We start from the raw sequence: 17,691 nt of genomic DNA, 5'->3' as shown, positions 1-17,691 counted from the left end.
AAAAAATATATACTTGGTGTACAAAAAAATAAGAATTACTCACCTGATTTATTCACAAATCATATGCTTGGCAGTGTAAGGCAGACAAAAAGAGCAAAGTGGAGCCAAGCAGAGCCAAGAGACAGCCACAGGACTTGAAGGTGAGGCCCCCTTGATCTTAGTTCTGTGCTTCTGTTTCTCTTAGATTGATTCCTTCCTTCAATTCCTGATACAAAATGAAAATTTCTTTGAGGGGGTGGAAAAAGGAAAAATAAAAATGTTAAACCTAACTCTGAAGCTCATTGCATTTCTACAGGTGTATAATGATTAAAAATAAAATTTTAATCAGTTGATTATTTTAATTCAGGAAAAGGCTCTAAGCCAATAATGACCACAGATAATGCTGAAATTTACATAAATACTTTGATCCTGCTTCTGTGCATGATAATAGGATCAGCCCTGGTATTTGTAATCTAAAATAACTGATGCACAGAGTACCATTTTAATGGCAAAAGGTTTCCCTAGGCTCAGTATTTGAAAATGTCAATTCTGTAATAAGAATGTCAGTGGTACGTAGTTAACAGTGATGAATTTGGCTTTTTGGGCAATTGCAATTGCAACTATTGCCATGCAACGTCATTTTAACAGACCAGCTGAAGGTGGTGGCAGCTTTGAACAGCTGTAGACTTGAACACAGAGCATTTTATTCAATTTCAAAGTTGGAACACAATACATAATATATTAGCTGAAACAGCCCAAAATAAATCTTGACACTACAGTGAAACAGAATTTAATGTTCTCATGCTATGCTAAGCTTATTCTTCATAAAATCTAACAGGAAGAATTGTGTTTGTCTTGGTAAGGACAGAAAATACTGCAAAACCGTCTTATTCTGTTATGAGAAAGAAGTTATCTAATAAAATCATATAGGGAACTTTTTCTGGAGTTTTTTAAGTGTTTATTGTTACACTCACTGAAGCAATTCTAGTCTGCATTTGGAGACTGAGTAATTAAATTATGGATGGCTGGACAGGTTTGTTCCCTTACAGGCAAGGACTTATGACCTGACTTTCACACACAAACACACACACACAAACACAGACAATTTGATAATTAAATGAGAGCATATTTCTTTTTGCACAGCTCTTAAATTCATTATCATGGTTTTTAAAGATTTCTTCAACCATATAAAAACAAGGAGAATGGCGTGTTAATTCATGAGTGATTGAATTATAAGCTGTACCCTTTTATAGAATAGTTGCTTAATATCTTTCCTTTGTAGCCTCTTTTGCAATCTAGTCATCAAACATTCAAAAAGAAATAGCACAGATGAAAAAAGAAATAACAGAAAGTTAATCCATGTTGGATTATGAGACTAAATTGAATTACATGTATAAATGTTTAAGTTCTTATTACTCAGTTTCTTCATATGACCCTGTCTTTCTAAGCAGCTTTTAATTTCTGTGAAACTTTTAATTAAAGGATGTTAATCATTGCATTCAGTAGTTATACTTCAGACTAATCTATACATTACTTTTCCTAAACTAGTTTCTTGTTTATTTGTTTGTTCCTCACTGATGTAATAAATTATATACTTTGTATTTTATATATGTGTTCCTAAGGTTGTATGTCATCGTTCTGCAACATGTCCCACAGACCTTTTTCTTTTAGCATTTATATATTAAAATAATGAATATACTACTAATGAGAATAAATGGATATCTTGTAATAACTAACTTTTTATGTGCTAAAAGTTTAAGTGCTATTCTTTTCCTCACTTGTTTCTGATGAAGCATTTTAAAACTCCTAGTAGAATACCATTTATATGTTTTTCAAATGGAATGGAAATATTAGTCTGTTGGCCTCCACTATTTTGATGTCGTACCTCTCCTTGGCTTTGCACAAGCAAATGTGAATTTATTTAAGTTTCTCAATTCAATGGCTATGACAATCTTTTTTATCAGGAGTGACTTATTCTCTCGCAATAGAATTCCTCAGTCCCCAGACTTAATGAAAGGGACTTTTGGAAAGTCTTAACTTGAGCTATATGAACATAGTTTAGTATCTTTAATCATGCAAGCCTGTATGAAAGGAAGATTAAATATCCATTCCAAAATCGGAATCATAGAATAGTTAGGGTTGGAAAAGACCTTAAGATCATCTAGTTCCAACCCTCCTGCCATGGGCAGGGACACCCCACACTTAACCGTGTCACCCAAGGCCTCATCCAACCTAACCTTGAACACTGCCAAGGATGGAGCATTCACAACCTCCCTGGGCAACCCATTCCAGTGCCTCACCACCCTCTCAGTAAAGAATTTCTTCCTTATATCCAATCTAAACTTCCCCTGTTTAAGTTTGAACCCGTTACCCCTTGTGCTGTCACTACAGTCCCTGATGAATAGTCCCTCCCCAGCATCCATAGTAGATCTGTGTGATAAACTGTAGTGAACAAACCAAAAAGTGCAAAATTCATATAATCAATTTTCCAGTAACCAAAAAAATGTATCTACTTCAGTCATGCATGCAATCTCATTCTTTATGCCTTACCTACCTTTACAGTTAAATATTTAAGTATTTAGAATATGGGTTTCTCACCAGAAGTTGTTATTGGAGCAGGATGCAAAACTAAGAATTAAAAGCAATTATACTTGCAACAATTGAAATAAAATTACCGTTATATTTCAGATCTTCAGTAATGACAGAGGTAGTGGGATTGGATACATCCTCAGTAAGTTTGCTGATGACACTAAGCTGAGTGGTGCTGTTGATTCACTAGAGGAAGGGATGCCATCCAGAGGCTTGAGGAGTGGGCTCATGTGAACCTCATAAAGTTCAACAGGCAAAGTGCAAAGCTTGCATCTTGGTCAGCACAATCACCATTATTAATACAGACCTGGAGATGAATGGATTGAGACCAGCTCTGCAGGGAAGTACTTAGGGATACTGAAAAATGATGAAAAATTGGATGTAAGCTATCAATGTGTGCTTGCAACCCAGAAAGTGAATTGTATTCTGGGTTGCATAACAAGACACATGACCAGCAGGTCAAGGGAAGTGATTTTCTCCCTCTACTGCACTTTCATGAGACCCCACCCAGAGTCCTGTATCCACCTCTGGGGTTCCCAGCAGAAGAAAACCATGGACCTGTTGGGGTGGGTCCAGAGGAGGCCCACAAAATTGACCAGAGGGCTGGAACACCTCTTCTATGAAGAAAGGTTGAGAGAGTTGAGGTTGTTCAGCCTGCAGAACAGAAGGCTTTAGGGACACCTTATTGTGGCCTTTCACTGACTCATAGCTGGAAGTGTTCAAGGCCAAATTGTACACGGCTTTGAGCAACCTGGTCTAGTGGAAGGTGTAACTGCCTGCGGTAGGGGATTGGAATTAGATTACTTTTAAGGTCCCTTCCAACCCAAACCATTTATGCTTCTATGATTGTATGATTGTATGATTCTATGAATAAGAATGGAGAGACTTTTTTTTTCCCAGGGCCTGCATTGACAAGACAAAGGGTAACAGTTTTGAATTGAAAGAGATTAGATTTAGACGTGCTACCACTGGAAATGCTCAACGTCAGGCTGTAATGGGCTTTCAGCAACCTGAGCTAGTAAAAGAAGTCCTTGCACACAGGAGGGAGACTGGACTGGGTATCTTTAAAGGTTCTCCTAGGGCCAAATTATTGTATGATTTTATGATTGCTAAAGGAAAAGAAAGCATATAGCAGAGATGTGATTGAGGAAAACTTCATTCACCTGAAGTACCTCTAACAATAAAAAACTTGCTTGCTTAATCTTAGAGATGAGGTGAAAGAAGCTAGGGCTTTTGGCAGCTGGGGATGAAAGCTATAAAGGAGGAAATAAGTAAGTAGGAAAATGTTTCTTTTTTTTGATTTTTCTTGCAAGTTGCTAATCTTAAAAACAGTGTGACAAGTGACTTTATGGAGTATATATAGTCTATACTATAAGATTTATCTCTTGATTGTATGTTGAGCCTGTCTTTAGACTGTTGCAGTTAAGATATGGATCCTGATTTTGATGTAATTTAGCTATTTGAATATTCACATCTTTCTATTTTTATTTGTTTTCAATTTGAATAATCAGTTAATTGGTGGACTATTTCTCTACAATATACAAGACATTCTAGAGAGAGTATTTAAATACATGCGATTTCAAGAAGGAAATCACAGATCACAAATCATAGGTGCTCTGCAGTCAAGAAGAGATTTTACATAATTCTAAAAGGCTGTATTCTTTGTTCTTCACCAACAGAAATATCTCTGTTCTGAAGAACACTTGAAAACATGACTGACATAGAGCACTAATTAAGGACAATAGTGTGCTTACATACTGCCCTATAAAATTTATTAAAGAGTATATATGCAAGTGCTTTCCAGAATTAGGACTTTAGATTTATTGCTGTGTCATATCTTACACCTGCAGAGCCAAAGGTAATGTAAATTGCTGTTAGAGGCTACGTTTCAAGAAAATTTTCCCATACATTTGTAATAAAAGAGACAACTAAAAGAAAAATAATTTTGTGACATTGGCATGACTGTTGCTGAAGCTTTCAGCAGGATTTTGCTATTTGAATGGGTTCTAATATAATGTCTACCTTTGATTTTGAAATATAAAGAAATCCATTGTAATAGTGAAGTAAAAATGTGTATTGCGTGTAAAATACTGTATCAGCCATCATAATGATATCTTAATGATACCCTTCTTAGATTGGAAGGATATTTTTTATAGCCACCACTTTAAATGGATGTATTACTTGGATGTATTACTGATAATTAGGAGTATTACAACAGTAAGGCTTATTCACGAAAGTACTTTTATTTTTTCTTTATCAGATACGAGCGAGGGAATGGACAAAGGTTCTGTCTTCACAAAGGACATTTGTGTTCTTTGTTAATTTTCTCTTCCTTTCACTATCATGGGGGTTTTTATGTGGGCTATAATTACTGATCTCTCCTCCTTTTGAGTCTATAACATTCAAGTATCATAACAAATAATGGATGCTTATACTTAATTTTGCTTTTTATTTTCCTTCTAGGTGCTGGATTAAATAATGGTCAGTGGCATTCTGTATCCTTGTCTGTCAAAAGGAATCGTATCAGTGTAATAGTGGACAATGATGTGACTGCATCTGCTCATGCCTCCATACCTCTGCAAATTTATTCAGGAGATGCTTTCTACTTTGGAGGTGACATATGTTTATTTATGCTGACAATATCCAACACTTAAACATTTATTTTTTTTTCTGATGTATCTGATCAGATAGTGTGAGTTATTTGGCTTGCCTTAAGTCTTTGCCTAGCTTGGATATCTCTCAAATGATCCAGTTTTCAGGCACTGCTATGATATTTTTGAGGTTGTGTTTCCTTAGAGTTTTATTATGTTGGGTAGGATAATTTGCAACCCTTAGTCCTTGGCCACTTTTTTGAACATAATTTTCTGGAATCGTGCTCTGATAATTGAATATAATGTGGTTGAGGGTCAGACAGACACACAAAGGTCTGGCATATGTATTGTGTAGCTAAATCAATTTTTCGTGAGAATATTCCACTGGGATGACTTCAAGTTTTCAGCTTACTAACTTGTGCAAGTGTCCTCTTAACAGAAACTCTTAATTTTTTGCTTTTTCTTTTACTACAGTGATATAACTTTCCCATGTTTGAAGAACATAACTTGTGCCTAAAATCTACATTTTGGTATCTTTATTTCCCTAAGAATATTGACAATTATCTGTCACCAAGTGATTTTGTCATTCATCAAATATATTGCTACTGATAAATTAGAGAAGGTTGTAATGTCTAAGTCAGTTGGGAATGGACTGCATAATAACGTTAAACAGCATCTGAATACATTATTCTACATTAGCCTAATGCTTCATCTCTTAGTAGCTTAGAAATTAATAATTGAATAATTTTTAATATAACAATTCTCAGATTTATGAGAAAACTTAAAAATGTATACAAACCCCTAAATAAATATGGACCAAATCATTGTCCACAGATCAGTTCTGTTGAATCAGCAGGTTGTAAAAAAATTTAATGCTCACAAGCAGACTGTAAATATAGGAACTATTACATGAGCATCCATTTGACATTTCACATCTCACAGCTAGCCTTCCTACTATAAACATCTCTTGAGCTGGCTGATAATCAGAGAGAGATACAGAATATTGGATTGAACAGCAAAAAAACCTCCTGTATTTTTGTTTTTTTGTGGTTTGTTTTGGTTTTGGGAGGATTTTTCTGTTTGTTTGTTGTTGTTGGGGGTTTTTGTTTGGGTTTTTTTTGTTTGTTTTTTATTTTATTTTCCTTCTATGTTTCTTCAGGATCCCAAATCTCTCATTAGGTGGTCTGAACCATTTCAGGGTTAATGGCAGAAGTGAACAGAACAGGAGGGATTTGGGCAGTTGCAAAACCCAGCATATTCAATTAAGTTGTACAACGACATTTCTCTTTATCTTTTGGAGTGTCAAAGGGGCAAATTAATTCCAAGAACACTAAAAGCACTAGCTGCATATCATCCCTTCAGTGTCTCTGATATCAGCTACAACGCTGAAATCAGCAGCTTGAGCATGTCATGCAAACTTTGGGAAAACTAGTAGAAGGTTTCTGAGTTTAGAAAATTGTTTCTTAAAATTTTATATTATATACCACTGTCAAAATGCAGTCAATGCATTTTGGCTTTCTTTTTAAGTTTATATGAATATCTACCTTGTTTTTTCTTTCTTGCTGGTTCTTAAAACACAAATAGCAGCGTTCCAGGAGAGGTTTCCTGGGGATATGACTGTCAGTTTTCTTGTTTTAATGAAGGCAAAGTATGCAAGAAATGTGTATCCTTAGCCAGGAAAATATGTAATAAACATGAAAATACTTTAGCTTTATGTCAGCAAAATTTCTAATCATGCTATCAGCAAGGATATACTACCTCTCCCCAGTTCTGGGAATAACTCATTGCAACTACAAGTGCAAAAAAAGATTTTTTTAATACACAAAACCTGTAATTATTATTGAAGGATTTCTTGCTATCTTTAATGTCTGCCCCACAATTTAAAGGAATACCAGTTTTATTAATACTAATGATATTACCTTTTCTGTAATACAACTAGCAGACAACTTTTACAAACAGACACACACAAAAATCTGAAATACAATTTTGTAGAATATCTACAAGATATAAACTTTGCCTGCCTGCTCTGGATTTTTTGTTCCTTTTTTTTTTTTTTTTTTCATCATGACCTCTAGTGCCAGTACCTCGTTTTCAGATGAGTGTTGGATTTTTCAAAGAAATTACAGGATTTATTTGACCATTTTATTGTGGAATGCTGTAGTCCAATGCTGTTTTTCTACTGAGGAGTTTGGAACTACAGCATGCCACATGTGGTCTCACAAATGCCACATAGAGGGAAGGACCACATCCTCAGTTCTGCTGGCTGTACTCATACAGCCCAGAATGCCACTGGCCTTCGGTGTTGTAAGAGCACATTCCTGGCTTATGGTCCACCTGCTCAGCACCAGGACCCCAGCCCTTTCTTTGTGGATCTAGGTTGTTATCCTTAAGCTTGGATAGTTGCAAGGAATCATTCCATCTCATTAAAGACCTTGAACTTATTGTTACTGAACTTCATGGCATTCCTGTCAGTTTATTTTTTCAGCTTGCCCATGTTCCCCTGAGATGCAGCCCTCCCTTCCAACACCTGACCCCTGCCCCCAAGTCGATGTCAGGAACAGCCATGCTGCAAGTTCACTCTTTCCTATCATCCATGTCATTAATGAAGACACTAAACAGAATTGCTTTCAGTACTGATATCTGAAGGACCCTCTGTTCACTGATGTGAAGCAGGACTTTGCATCATCAATTATTCACTTATCCCACCTATATATCATCAATCTGCTGACAGGGAGACTATAGGAAACTGTTAGGGGCTTTGCTGAAGTCGTGATATGCCGTGCTCACTGCTCTTCTTTTGTACACAGTGTCCATCACCTCAGCAAGTTAAACAAAAAAAGCTTGGTCCAGCATTATTTAGCTTAGAAGCTAAAGTTACCCAGATACCTTCTTATCCTTCACGTGTTTAGAAATGGCTTATGAGGCTTTGCTCCTTGAACTTGCCAAGGACTGCTATAAGGCTGGTGGACCTCTAGTTTCCTGTGCCCTCCTTCTTGCCTTTCTTGAAGATGAGTGTAACATCTGCCTTTTCCAGTCATCAAGAAACCTATTAAATGACCAGGCACTTTTGAGGATTAGAATTCACATTAGAATTGTGGCTTCACAATGATAATGGCAATTGTTCTAATGACACCAGACAGTTCCTGCAGGTGCCCCTTGGTCTCTTTTCTCCTTCATTGTTGATACTGTATCCCTTCTTGTACTCTGCTAGGACATGAGAAGCCTAAGGATTAGTTTTACCAGTGAAGACTTAAGAAAAAAGTCGTTACACAAACCAGTTCTTCACAAGAACCTTGTCACTAGTTCCCCTGCCCTCACTTATTCAGGAGCTCCATGTTTATGTTTGCAGGCTTTCTGCCACATTTTCTTACTATTTTAATATCACCATGGACTTTTCTTATGCACCAAAGAGCTTTTTGTTGAAAAAATATCCAGCACTTTTACTCTCCATAGCAATTTCCAGTACAATCCTCAAAGCAGGTCCTGAACAGATCAAAACTGTCTCCCCTGAAGTCAAGGGCTGTAATTATGCTGGTTTTTCTTATTCTCTTCTCTGTGTATCATAAGCACCACATGTTTGATGCAGCCAAGACTGTCCTTGACCTTCACATTTTCAACCATTTCTTCCTTACACAGATATAGCAGGTCCAACAGAGGATCAATCCTAGTTGAATCATTGATGATCTGCATCAAGAAATTTTTTTCAATACTTCCTAGAATCTTCTGGACATCTTGATAAGTTAAAATCACTGTACTTAGTAACTATTTTTTTGTCTTATTTGACTTCAGTTAGCTCCAAATCATGTGCATCTTGTAAATTAAAATTTTGTGACTAAGGTTAGTCAGTCAATCTGTTCAGATCTTGATTCCATTCATTGCTTTGGAACTTTTACTTGAGTTTCTACTGAAAGTTTTAGTGATGCTTTTGCATATGCTTTAAAAAACAGTAAGACTGCACAGAAATATTTCTTTATAGTTGCACCACCATGCCTAATAAGAAGAGCTTCTGGCTAAAGTCTTCCACTCACAAAGTTTACAATACCTGGAGATTATCATAGTTCAGTCTACTTTTGGAATATATAAATTTTTAAACAAAATACTTTTTTCAGCTCCAGGTCTTATGCTTCTTTCAGGCTGCCCTACCACTGGAAACAGTTCTGAATGTAATACCTCATTTGGTGGCTTTCAAGGATGCATGCGACTTATTTCCATTGATAACAAAGCAGTGGATATGATCTCAGTTCAGCAAAATGTTTTTGGCAATTTCAGTGACCTTCAGATAGATTTATGTGGCATTATAGACAGGTAAGAAAATAATATTTACTCACTATTTATTTATTTGAATGTTGTTTCCAGTACTGAATGACAAAGAACAGAACACTTGCAAAATGGCATGGCTTCTTTTGTAAGAATTCCAGAACAGAATAAACTCAATAAACATAGCAAAGCAATTAGATTTCCATGCACTGGAAAAAAAATAAAGTAACTGGGGTTAAAATTATTTGATGTTTCTGACCAATTTTAAGTATCTCATATTCTTTTCAAATAAAGCTATAGACCACTCTCCATCATCTTTACCAAGTCTTGGGAAACGGTAGAGGTGCCTGAGGACTGGAGGAAAGCAAATGTCACTCCAGTCTTCAAAAAGGGCAAGAAGGAGGACCCGGGTAACTGTAGACCAGTCAGCCTTACCTCCATCCCTGGGAAAGTGATGGAACACCTTATCCTTGATGCCATCTTAAGGCATGTCAAGGATAAGAGGGTTATGAGGGGCAGTCGACATGGCTATACCAAGGGGAAGTCATGCTTGACCAACCTCATAGCCTTTTATGAGGAAATAACATTGTGGATGGATGATGGCAGAGCGGTGGATGTGGTCTACCTTGACTTCAGCAAAGCATTTGACACAGTCTCCCACAGCATCCTCATAGCTAAACTGAGAAAGTGTGGTCTGAATGATCAGGTAGTGAGGTGGACTGCGAACTGGCTGAAGGACAGAAGCCAGAGAGTTGTAGTCTATGGGAGGGAGTCTAGTTGGAGGCCTGTATCTAGTGGAGTGCCTCAAGGGTCAGTAGTGGGACTAGTATTATTTAATATATTCATCAATGATTTAGATGAGGGAATTGAGTGTACTGTCAGCAAGTTTGCTGATGACACTAAGCTGGGAGGAGTGGCTGACACGCCAGAAGGCTGTGCTGCCATCCAGCGAGACCTGGACAGGCTGGAGAGTTGGGCAGGGAATAACTTGATGAAATATAACAAGGGAAAATGTAGAGTCCTGCATCTGGGCAGGAACAACCCCAGGTTCCAGTATAGGTTGGGGAACGACCTGTTAGAGAGTAGTGTAGGGGAGAGGGACCTGGGGGTCCTAGTGGACGGCAGGATGACCATGAGCCAACACTGTGCCCTTGTGGCCAAGAAGGCCAATGGCATCCTGGGGTGTATTAGAAAGGGGATGGTTTGTAGGTCGAGAGAGGTCCTCCTTCCCCTCTACTCTGCCCTGGTGAGACCGCATCTGGAATATTGTGTCCAGTTCTGGGCCCCTCAGTTCAAGAAGGACAGGGACCTGCTGGAGAGAGTCCAGCGGAGGGCAACTAAGATGATTAAGGGAATGGAGCATCTCCCTTATGAGGAAAGGCTGAGAGAGCTGGGTCTCTATAGTCTGGAGAAGAGGAGACTGAGGGGTGACCTTATTAGTATATATAAATATATAAAGGGGGAGTGTCACGAGGATGGAGCCAGGCTCTTCTCAGTGGCAAACAATGATAGGACAAGGGGTAATGGGTACAAACTGGAACACAAGAGGTTCCACTTAAACTGGAGAAGAAACTTCTTCTCAGTGAGGGTGATGTAACACTGGAACGGGCTGCCCAGGGGGGTTGTGGAGTCTCCTTCTCTGGAGACATTCAAAACCCACCTGGACACATTCCTGTGTAACCTTATCTAGGTGTTCCTGCTCCGGCAGGGGGATTGGACTAGATGATCTTTTGAGGTCCCTTCCAATCTCTAACATACTGTGATACTGTGATACAAACCCCCTTCTGTGACAGGTAGTTCCATTCACCCTTTGAAATACTATGTTCTTTACAGGTTATTGCTGCTTTGTATATTCTGCCCATCCAGAAACACAGTAGATAGTATTCATCACAGTGAGTGGGCAATCTTCTTTAGACTATGATCAGAACTAGTCTCATAACTTGCAAGAGATGGTATTTGCATCTGTCCATGGCAGGGAGGCTGCAACTAGAGGTCTTACACTCCTTTTCAACCCTAACTATTCTATGATTTTATGATCCAAAAGAGTGTAACTAGTTGAAAGGGCTCCCTCTGCAGGGTGGAAAGACTATCTTCCTTCCTTGAAATTTAAATGCTGGACAGAGACGTTGCTGAATTTCAGCATGGAGAAGGCAGAGGATGATCCAAAATGTGTGTTGCAGAATGGCAGAGGCTGCTGGCAAGAGAAGGAGAGACAGGCAAATGGAAATAGAAGAAGTTTTCTGCTGTAGACTCAGAAGAATGCAGACACAGGCATTTGTGCAAAGTCTGCTTTAATCCAGAAAAGGCTGCCTTGAATGAAGCAGAAAGGATACACTAAAATGACAAAACAGGCAGCGGAAAGATGTACTTGTGCTTGTAAACACTTCTCCCTCACCACCTAAATTTCTAGTACTCAAAAGTTGCCATTTTATCTTAAAAAGTCGGGCCTTTAAATTATAAGACTTCAAGAAATATTTTTTTTTGGGGGAAAAACAGTTAAGGCAGACACTGAGATTGCAGTGTTGATCTGCTGGAGGGGAGGAAGGCTTTGCAGAGGGATCTGGACAGGTTGGATCAATAAGCTGTGGTCAACTGCATGAGGTTCAACAAAACAAAGTTCTGTGTCCCGCATGTGGGCCACAGCAACCCCATGCAAAGCCAGAGGCTGGGGGAAGTATGGCTGAAAGCTGCTGGGTAGAAAAGGACCTCAGGTCGTTTTCTGGGGACGCTGACTGACAGCTGCTGAATATGAGCCAGCTTTTGCCCAGGCAGCCAAGAAGCCCAATGACATCATGGCCTGTATCAGAAATAGCGTGGTCAGCAGGGCCAGGGCAGTGATCATCCTCCCGTACTCGGCACTGGTGAAGCTGCACCTAGAATCCTGTGCTCAGTTCTGGGCCCAGCACTACAAGAGAGAAACTGAGTAGCTGGAGTGGGTCCATAGAAGAGCAGTGAAGCCGGTGAAGGATCTGGAACACAAGTGTGATGGGGAACAGCTGAGAAAACTGGGGGTCTGGAGATCTGTATATTCTTAGTCAGATGCAAAAGAGATGTAAGCAAGATTATGAGTGTAAAATGTCACTTAATTGGTTCACAATATAGTTGCTGCGAATTTCTGTCCCTGGTTTTTCAATGTACAGTGTAACTGGGGACCTCTCAAAACGCTAATCTCAGAGCTGTAGTTAAGGAACCATGTCTTCCTCCATGAATACAGAAATATTTTTCCTAAATTTTTAAAGGAAGATGGTGTATTTTTGCATGTAGTGATTTCAGTTCCTTTCAGATTTTGAATGCCCATATTATGTGTGTACATGTGGAGTTTTAAAAATAAATTAACATGTATAAATATGTGTAAAGTCACTATCTGAATCTCAATATATAGAAATCCAGCATTATTTACAATATTCCAAATATCATAAATATAATTTTATTTTATTTTTTTTAAGCAGTGCATCAAAGGGGTTCTATTTACTTATACTTTTATCTTGCTGAATTTTTATTGCATATGAATATAGTTATCATCCTTATTTTGTGTCAATACCACTGCCATACAAGTTTTTTTCACTATGGACTTGTGTAAGCCACTTAAGTTTCCCAGCCATACTCTTTTTCAAAGTGTTTTGATTACTTTCTGGCACTGTATTGTCTTTTTTATTATTATTTATTTATTTTTATTTTATGCTACTCTCATAGTTCATAAAATTTATGTATGGATACCCAAGGAAAAAAAAAAAAGAAAAAAGTCTAAAAAAATCTTTATAGAAGGCTTTTGGTTGGTTGGTTTTGTTTTGTCTAAGATTTGCTAATGTTAATTTGTGTCCTCTTTTATCTTGATAATTGCACCTTTCTAACACTAGCTCTGCACATTCAGTTTTCTTTCAGTGCTCAGAACACTTACCATATGTCTTCCAAACTTATGCAAATAGAAATTTATTCCACCCATTTTTATTAATTTTATTACACTTACTATCTTTTATTTCAGAATAGACTGTTTGTGAAAAGCCTCCCTGGTCTTGTGCCAGCTTGCTCCAGGGACTATTTCTTTCCAGTTTCTTCAGACTCACATTTTATTTCACATCTTCAGCTTCATGTTTCTCTCTATCAAACTAATATATATTATATATAATATATATATATATATACATCTCATCATAAATCCCAATTGATAAGATACATTCTTTTTTGCCACATTAACATTCCTTACATATATTAAACAATTTCTGATAGGTAGCTTGAGCTCGAGCACCTCCCATAGAAAGACAGGCTGAGAAAATTGGGGCTGCTCAGCCTGGAGAAGAGAAGGCTGCATGGAGACCTCATAGCAGCTTTTCAGTATCTGAAGAGGGCCTATGAGAATGCTGCGGAGGGACTTTTCATTAGGGACTGTAGTGACAGGGCAAGGGGTGATGGGTTCAAACTTAAACAGGGGAAGTTTGGGTTAGATATAAGGAAGAAATTCTTTACTGTGAGGGTGGTGAGGCACTGGAATGGATTGCTCAAGGAAGCTGTAAGTGCTCCATCCCTGGCAGTGTTCAAGGCCAGGTTGGACAGAGTCTTCGGTGAGATGGTTTAGTGTGTGGTGTACCTGCCCATGGTAGGGGGTTTGGAACTAGATGATCTTAAGGTCCTTTCCAACTCTAACCATTCTATGATTCTATGATCTTGTTCATTATATAATTTGTGAGAAAATATTTGCTTCCTACAATGATTTTAACATGACTTTGATTGCCCAAAACTGAAGTAATCAACATTTTTGCCACTGTGCTCCTGATGGTAGATATCCCTCGTACAGCTGAGGGCAAACCAAACACTTCTTTGTTTTGGAGTCTTCATGGGAGGCTTTTCATCTAAAATACCAAATAATAAAATATGACCCAAATTCTGTTGTTATCGATGGCTTTTTACTATCTTTTTAGTAGAAAAAAATGAATCACTAAATATAATAGTTTTACACATTTAAAGAGCATGAACACAAATAAAAATTACTTTTTACATAATCATCTGAATTTATATGCAGAGTAAATAAATGGAAAAAATCTATTAAGCCAATTCTTCATCTGATGTAAATATATATTCATTTATACACACACATACATACACACACACATTTAAAATACATTTTCAATTCCTGCTCCTATGCTAAAGTTATTATGACTCCTTCTAGTTGTCATGGTTTAAAATAGCTGGCAACTAAGTACCACACAGCCACTCACTCATCCTTCCTTTTTCCCCCTCTCTGGGCAGGATGGGGAGGAAAATTCAAAAATATAAAACCTGTGTGTTGAGATAAAAGCAGTTTAATAACTAAACTGCAGCATACTACTACTACGACTACTAAGGGAAATAACAAGGAGAGAGATATAAAATTGAAAGGAGAAAAGGAAAAAAAAAATAAACAGAAGTTTATTACCCGGTGACCAATACCCAGCCTGACCCAAGCAGTGATCAGCTCCTTCTAGGTAACTCCTCCCCGTTTCTATACTGGGTATGTCGTCCTGTGATATGGAATATCCCTCAGGCTAGTTAAGGTCAGCTGTCCTGTTTCTGCTTCCAACATGGTTTCTTATGCCCTTCCTTACTGACAGAGCATGAAAGACTGAAAAATCCTTGATCAGGATAAACACTACTGAGCAACAACTAAACCATCCTTGTGTTATCAACAATATTCTCAGATTAAAGCCAAAACACAGCACTATGCTAGCTAGTTGGAAGGAAATTAACTCTATCCCAGCTGAAACCAAGACACTAGTCATTGCTCTTCCCATGCTCCTTCATAAGGCCTTTTCGTTGTGTAATATCTTTATATTGTTCCATTCCTCATATACTACTTGTGCATGCAATTGATTCTCTTCATATGTTTCTCCTTAGTACGTGTTATCTCAGCTCCTTTGTTGATATGTATTGATTTTATAACTACTAATTATACATAAACCAGTGACAAAATAACATAATGTCATTCTAAATGCCTTACAAAGTTAGTCTGAGGAGAGAATGTCAGATGAATCTGTCATAATTACATAAAGCTGTAAACAGAAACATATGATTGCCTACCAGGTGTTATTACTGTTGGTGTCCTAGCAGCTGTGTGTTTTACAGAAACCAGAATAAATAATTCTAATGTTTAAAAAAAAAAAAGAAAAAAGAAAAAAGAAAGAAAAGAAAAAAGAAAGAAACACTGGCACTGTAGCAATTTTCATATATTTTTCTTTTATTTTTTTTTATTTTTTTCTTTTTAATTGAAGGTTAAAGAAGAAAAAAATTATTTATTCTTTAAAATTTTTTTAGCCATAATTTGGAACCATGATAGTACACAAAAATGTATTTAGCAGATACTTGGCATCTGAATTTCTTCTTTTCCCCCTCTTTATCAAAAGTATATTGCTGAATTAGTGTTCTGCTTTGAATTTTAGCTTATGATTATTATTAGCCTGCTACCTTCATTTTAAATCATATATCATTTTCAGGTGTCATACTCTTAAAAGCATACCATCAAATAATATGTGGTAAATACTTATCAGCTGTCTTTTTTTCTGTTTTAAGCAAACATAGTAACGAATCCAAAAATTACCTTTTATAGATGAACTATTAGAAATACTTTTTCTAATATAAGAAATATTTTTATTAGGTTAGTTTCCTTAGAGAAAACCCTCTGAATCTTGCTTTGGGTAGGATTGCAGCATATAATATAATTATAGCTTCACTTTTATGTAACTAGTGGTTACTTTCTAATACACATTCTGAAACAGAGGGAAGATGCAAAATCTAATGTTAAAAGATTTTAAATATACGCTACATTGTTTGAATTTCTATTAAAGTTGTTTTAAGCATCATCAATTTCGTCTAAGCTTTTCATTTTGTGAACACGATTAGGATGATTAATATCGACAGGGAGTCAATACAAGTAAGGATCATGTAAATCATACTTTGGAGATAGTGATGTCTTTATCAAAAAGAAGCAAGACAAGAGAAATCATGACTAAAATACGTGCAAGCATAGCAGCAGTCTGAAAGACTGTACTGAAATACCTGAGTGGCAGTTATGTTAGAGGAGTTGTGTATTTATAATAGCTGACAACTAGTCATACCTGTAGAAAGCAAAATAAAGCATTTACAGTAAGAACTATTACTATACACATTTCATAAATTGCTCCAAAGTATTTAATATCAAAGCATTTATAAGCCTGATGCCTAAAAAAGACATACGTCTTTTACAAACTTGTCTTACAAACACATTCTGTGTGTGAAATAATAGATATGCTACAAGATCAGCTCTTTCACTTGCAAAAGTATCACTTATTTCATGAAAATAGGTGATCTGTATCACTTTACTTACTTTACCTACACTTTACCTGCTGCTTCGTTTTATTCTTCCCTTCTATGAAAACCTCTGCATATCTTTGCTTATAAACATGAAAGAAAGAAAGATAAAAAGTCTTTGAGAGTAAGAAGTAAATATACAAAGGCCCTGAATTCCTGAATTATTCATAGGGCAGGTGTGTGAACTGCTGGATTTCTTACAATCCTAATTTAATACCCTGCTAAAATTTCTTGAATGAATTAAAAGGTATTTTAAGATCCTGTGAATATTAGTGGGCCTGTTTTACTTTTTCCTGTGGTTAATGTCAACAACTAAGCCTTTTTATACTTTTGAGCTCTATTACATACACGTGCATATACATATGCATTCACTGCAGTTGGAATGTTAACTGATTTCTAAGTTGAAAAGCTAATGAAAAATTAGTTAAAGTGTACCACTGTTTTTCAGTATACTTTCAATTGTGTTTACGGAAAGACAAATTTGAGGTTTTCTTCATCTTCTGCAATATTTTATATCTAGGTATAGTGCTGCTGTCTTAACCTTTAAGAAGTTACAGACAAATTTTCTTTGCAGTCAACCATTCTAAATCCACAAGAAAGCTAGCAAAATTTGTCAGGTTTCTGTTCATACCACCAGAATAAAAAAATTGCTTTACTGGTAGTTACCTGGTGTGACTGAACTGACGCACTGATTTACTCTTTCTAGAATAGTGAGTAATCATGACATTAGAAAAAGAAACAGCTCTCAGGTATTATGGTAAATTTTATTTCTTTTTGTGACTTTTTTTAAATTATTTTCTGTTGTTTGTAAAATAATGCGATTGTGATACTGCTTTGTTGTGACATATCTCGTTGAAGAAATCCTATCAGTTACAGTAATTGCCAATGAATTATCAGCATGTAAATCTTTCACTGGTTTATCTGTACTGAATTGCAGATAGCTGAATGGTAATAAGTA

At 36.9% G+C, this 17,691-nt stretch overlaps 1 protein-coding gene across 1 annotated transcript in view; it reads left to right on the top strand.

Annotated features, from left to right (window-relative positions):
• CNTNAP4 (contactin associated protein family member 4) overlaps window positions 1-17,691 on the top strand; it is a gene marked incomplete at both ends in the record, with an annotated part of 227,851 nt that overhangs the window by 154,195 nt on the left and 55,965 nt on the right. Inside the window, 2 exons of the mRNA XM_080637446.1 lie at window positions 5,032-5,181; window positions 9,293-9,464. Coding sequence (XP_080493572.1) covers window positions 5,032-5,181; window positions 9,293-9,464 — 322 coding nt within the window. The remainder of the gene's footprint in view (window positions 1-5,031; window positions 5,182-9,292; window positions 9,465-17,691) is intronic.

The sequence above is a fragment of the Psittacula echo genome (assembly GCF_963264785.1).
Source record: "Psittacula echo genome assembly, chromosome: Z".
Classification (NCBI taxonomy): Eukaryota; Metazoa; Chordata; class Aves; order Psittaciformes; family Psittacidae; genus Psittacula; species Psittacula echo.
The sequence above is the reverse complement of the archived record's forward strand: the minus strand, read 5'-3'. Positions and strand labels throughout refer to the sequence as shown.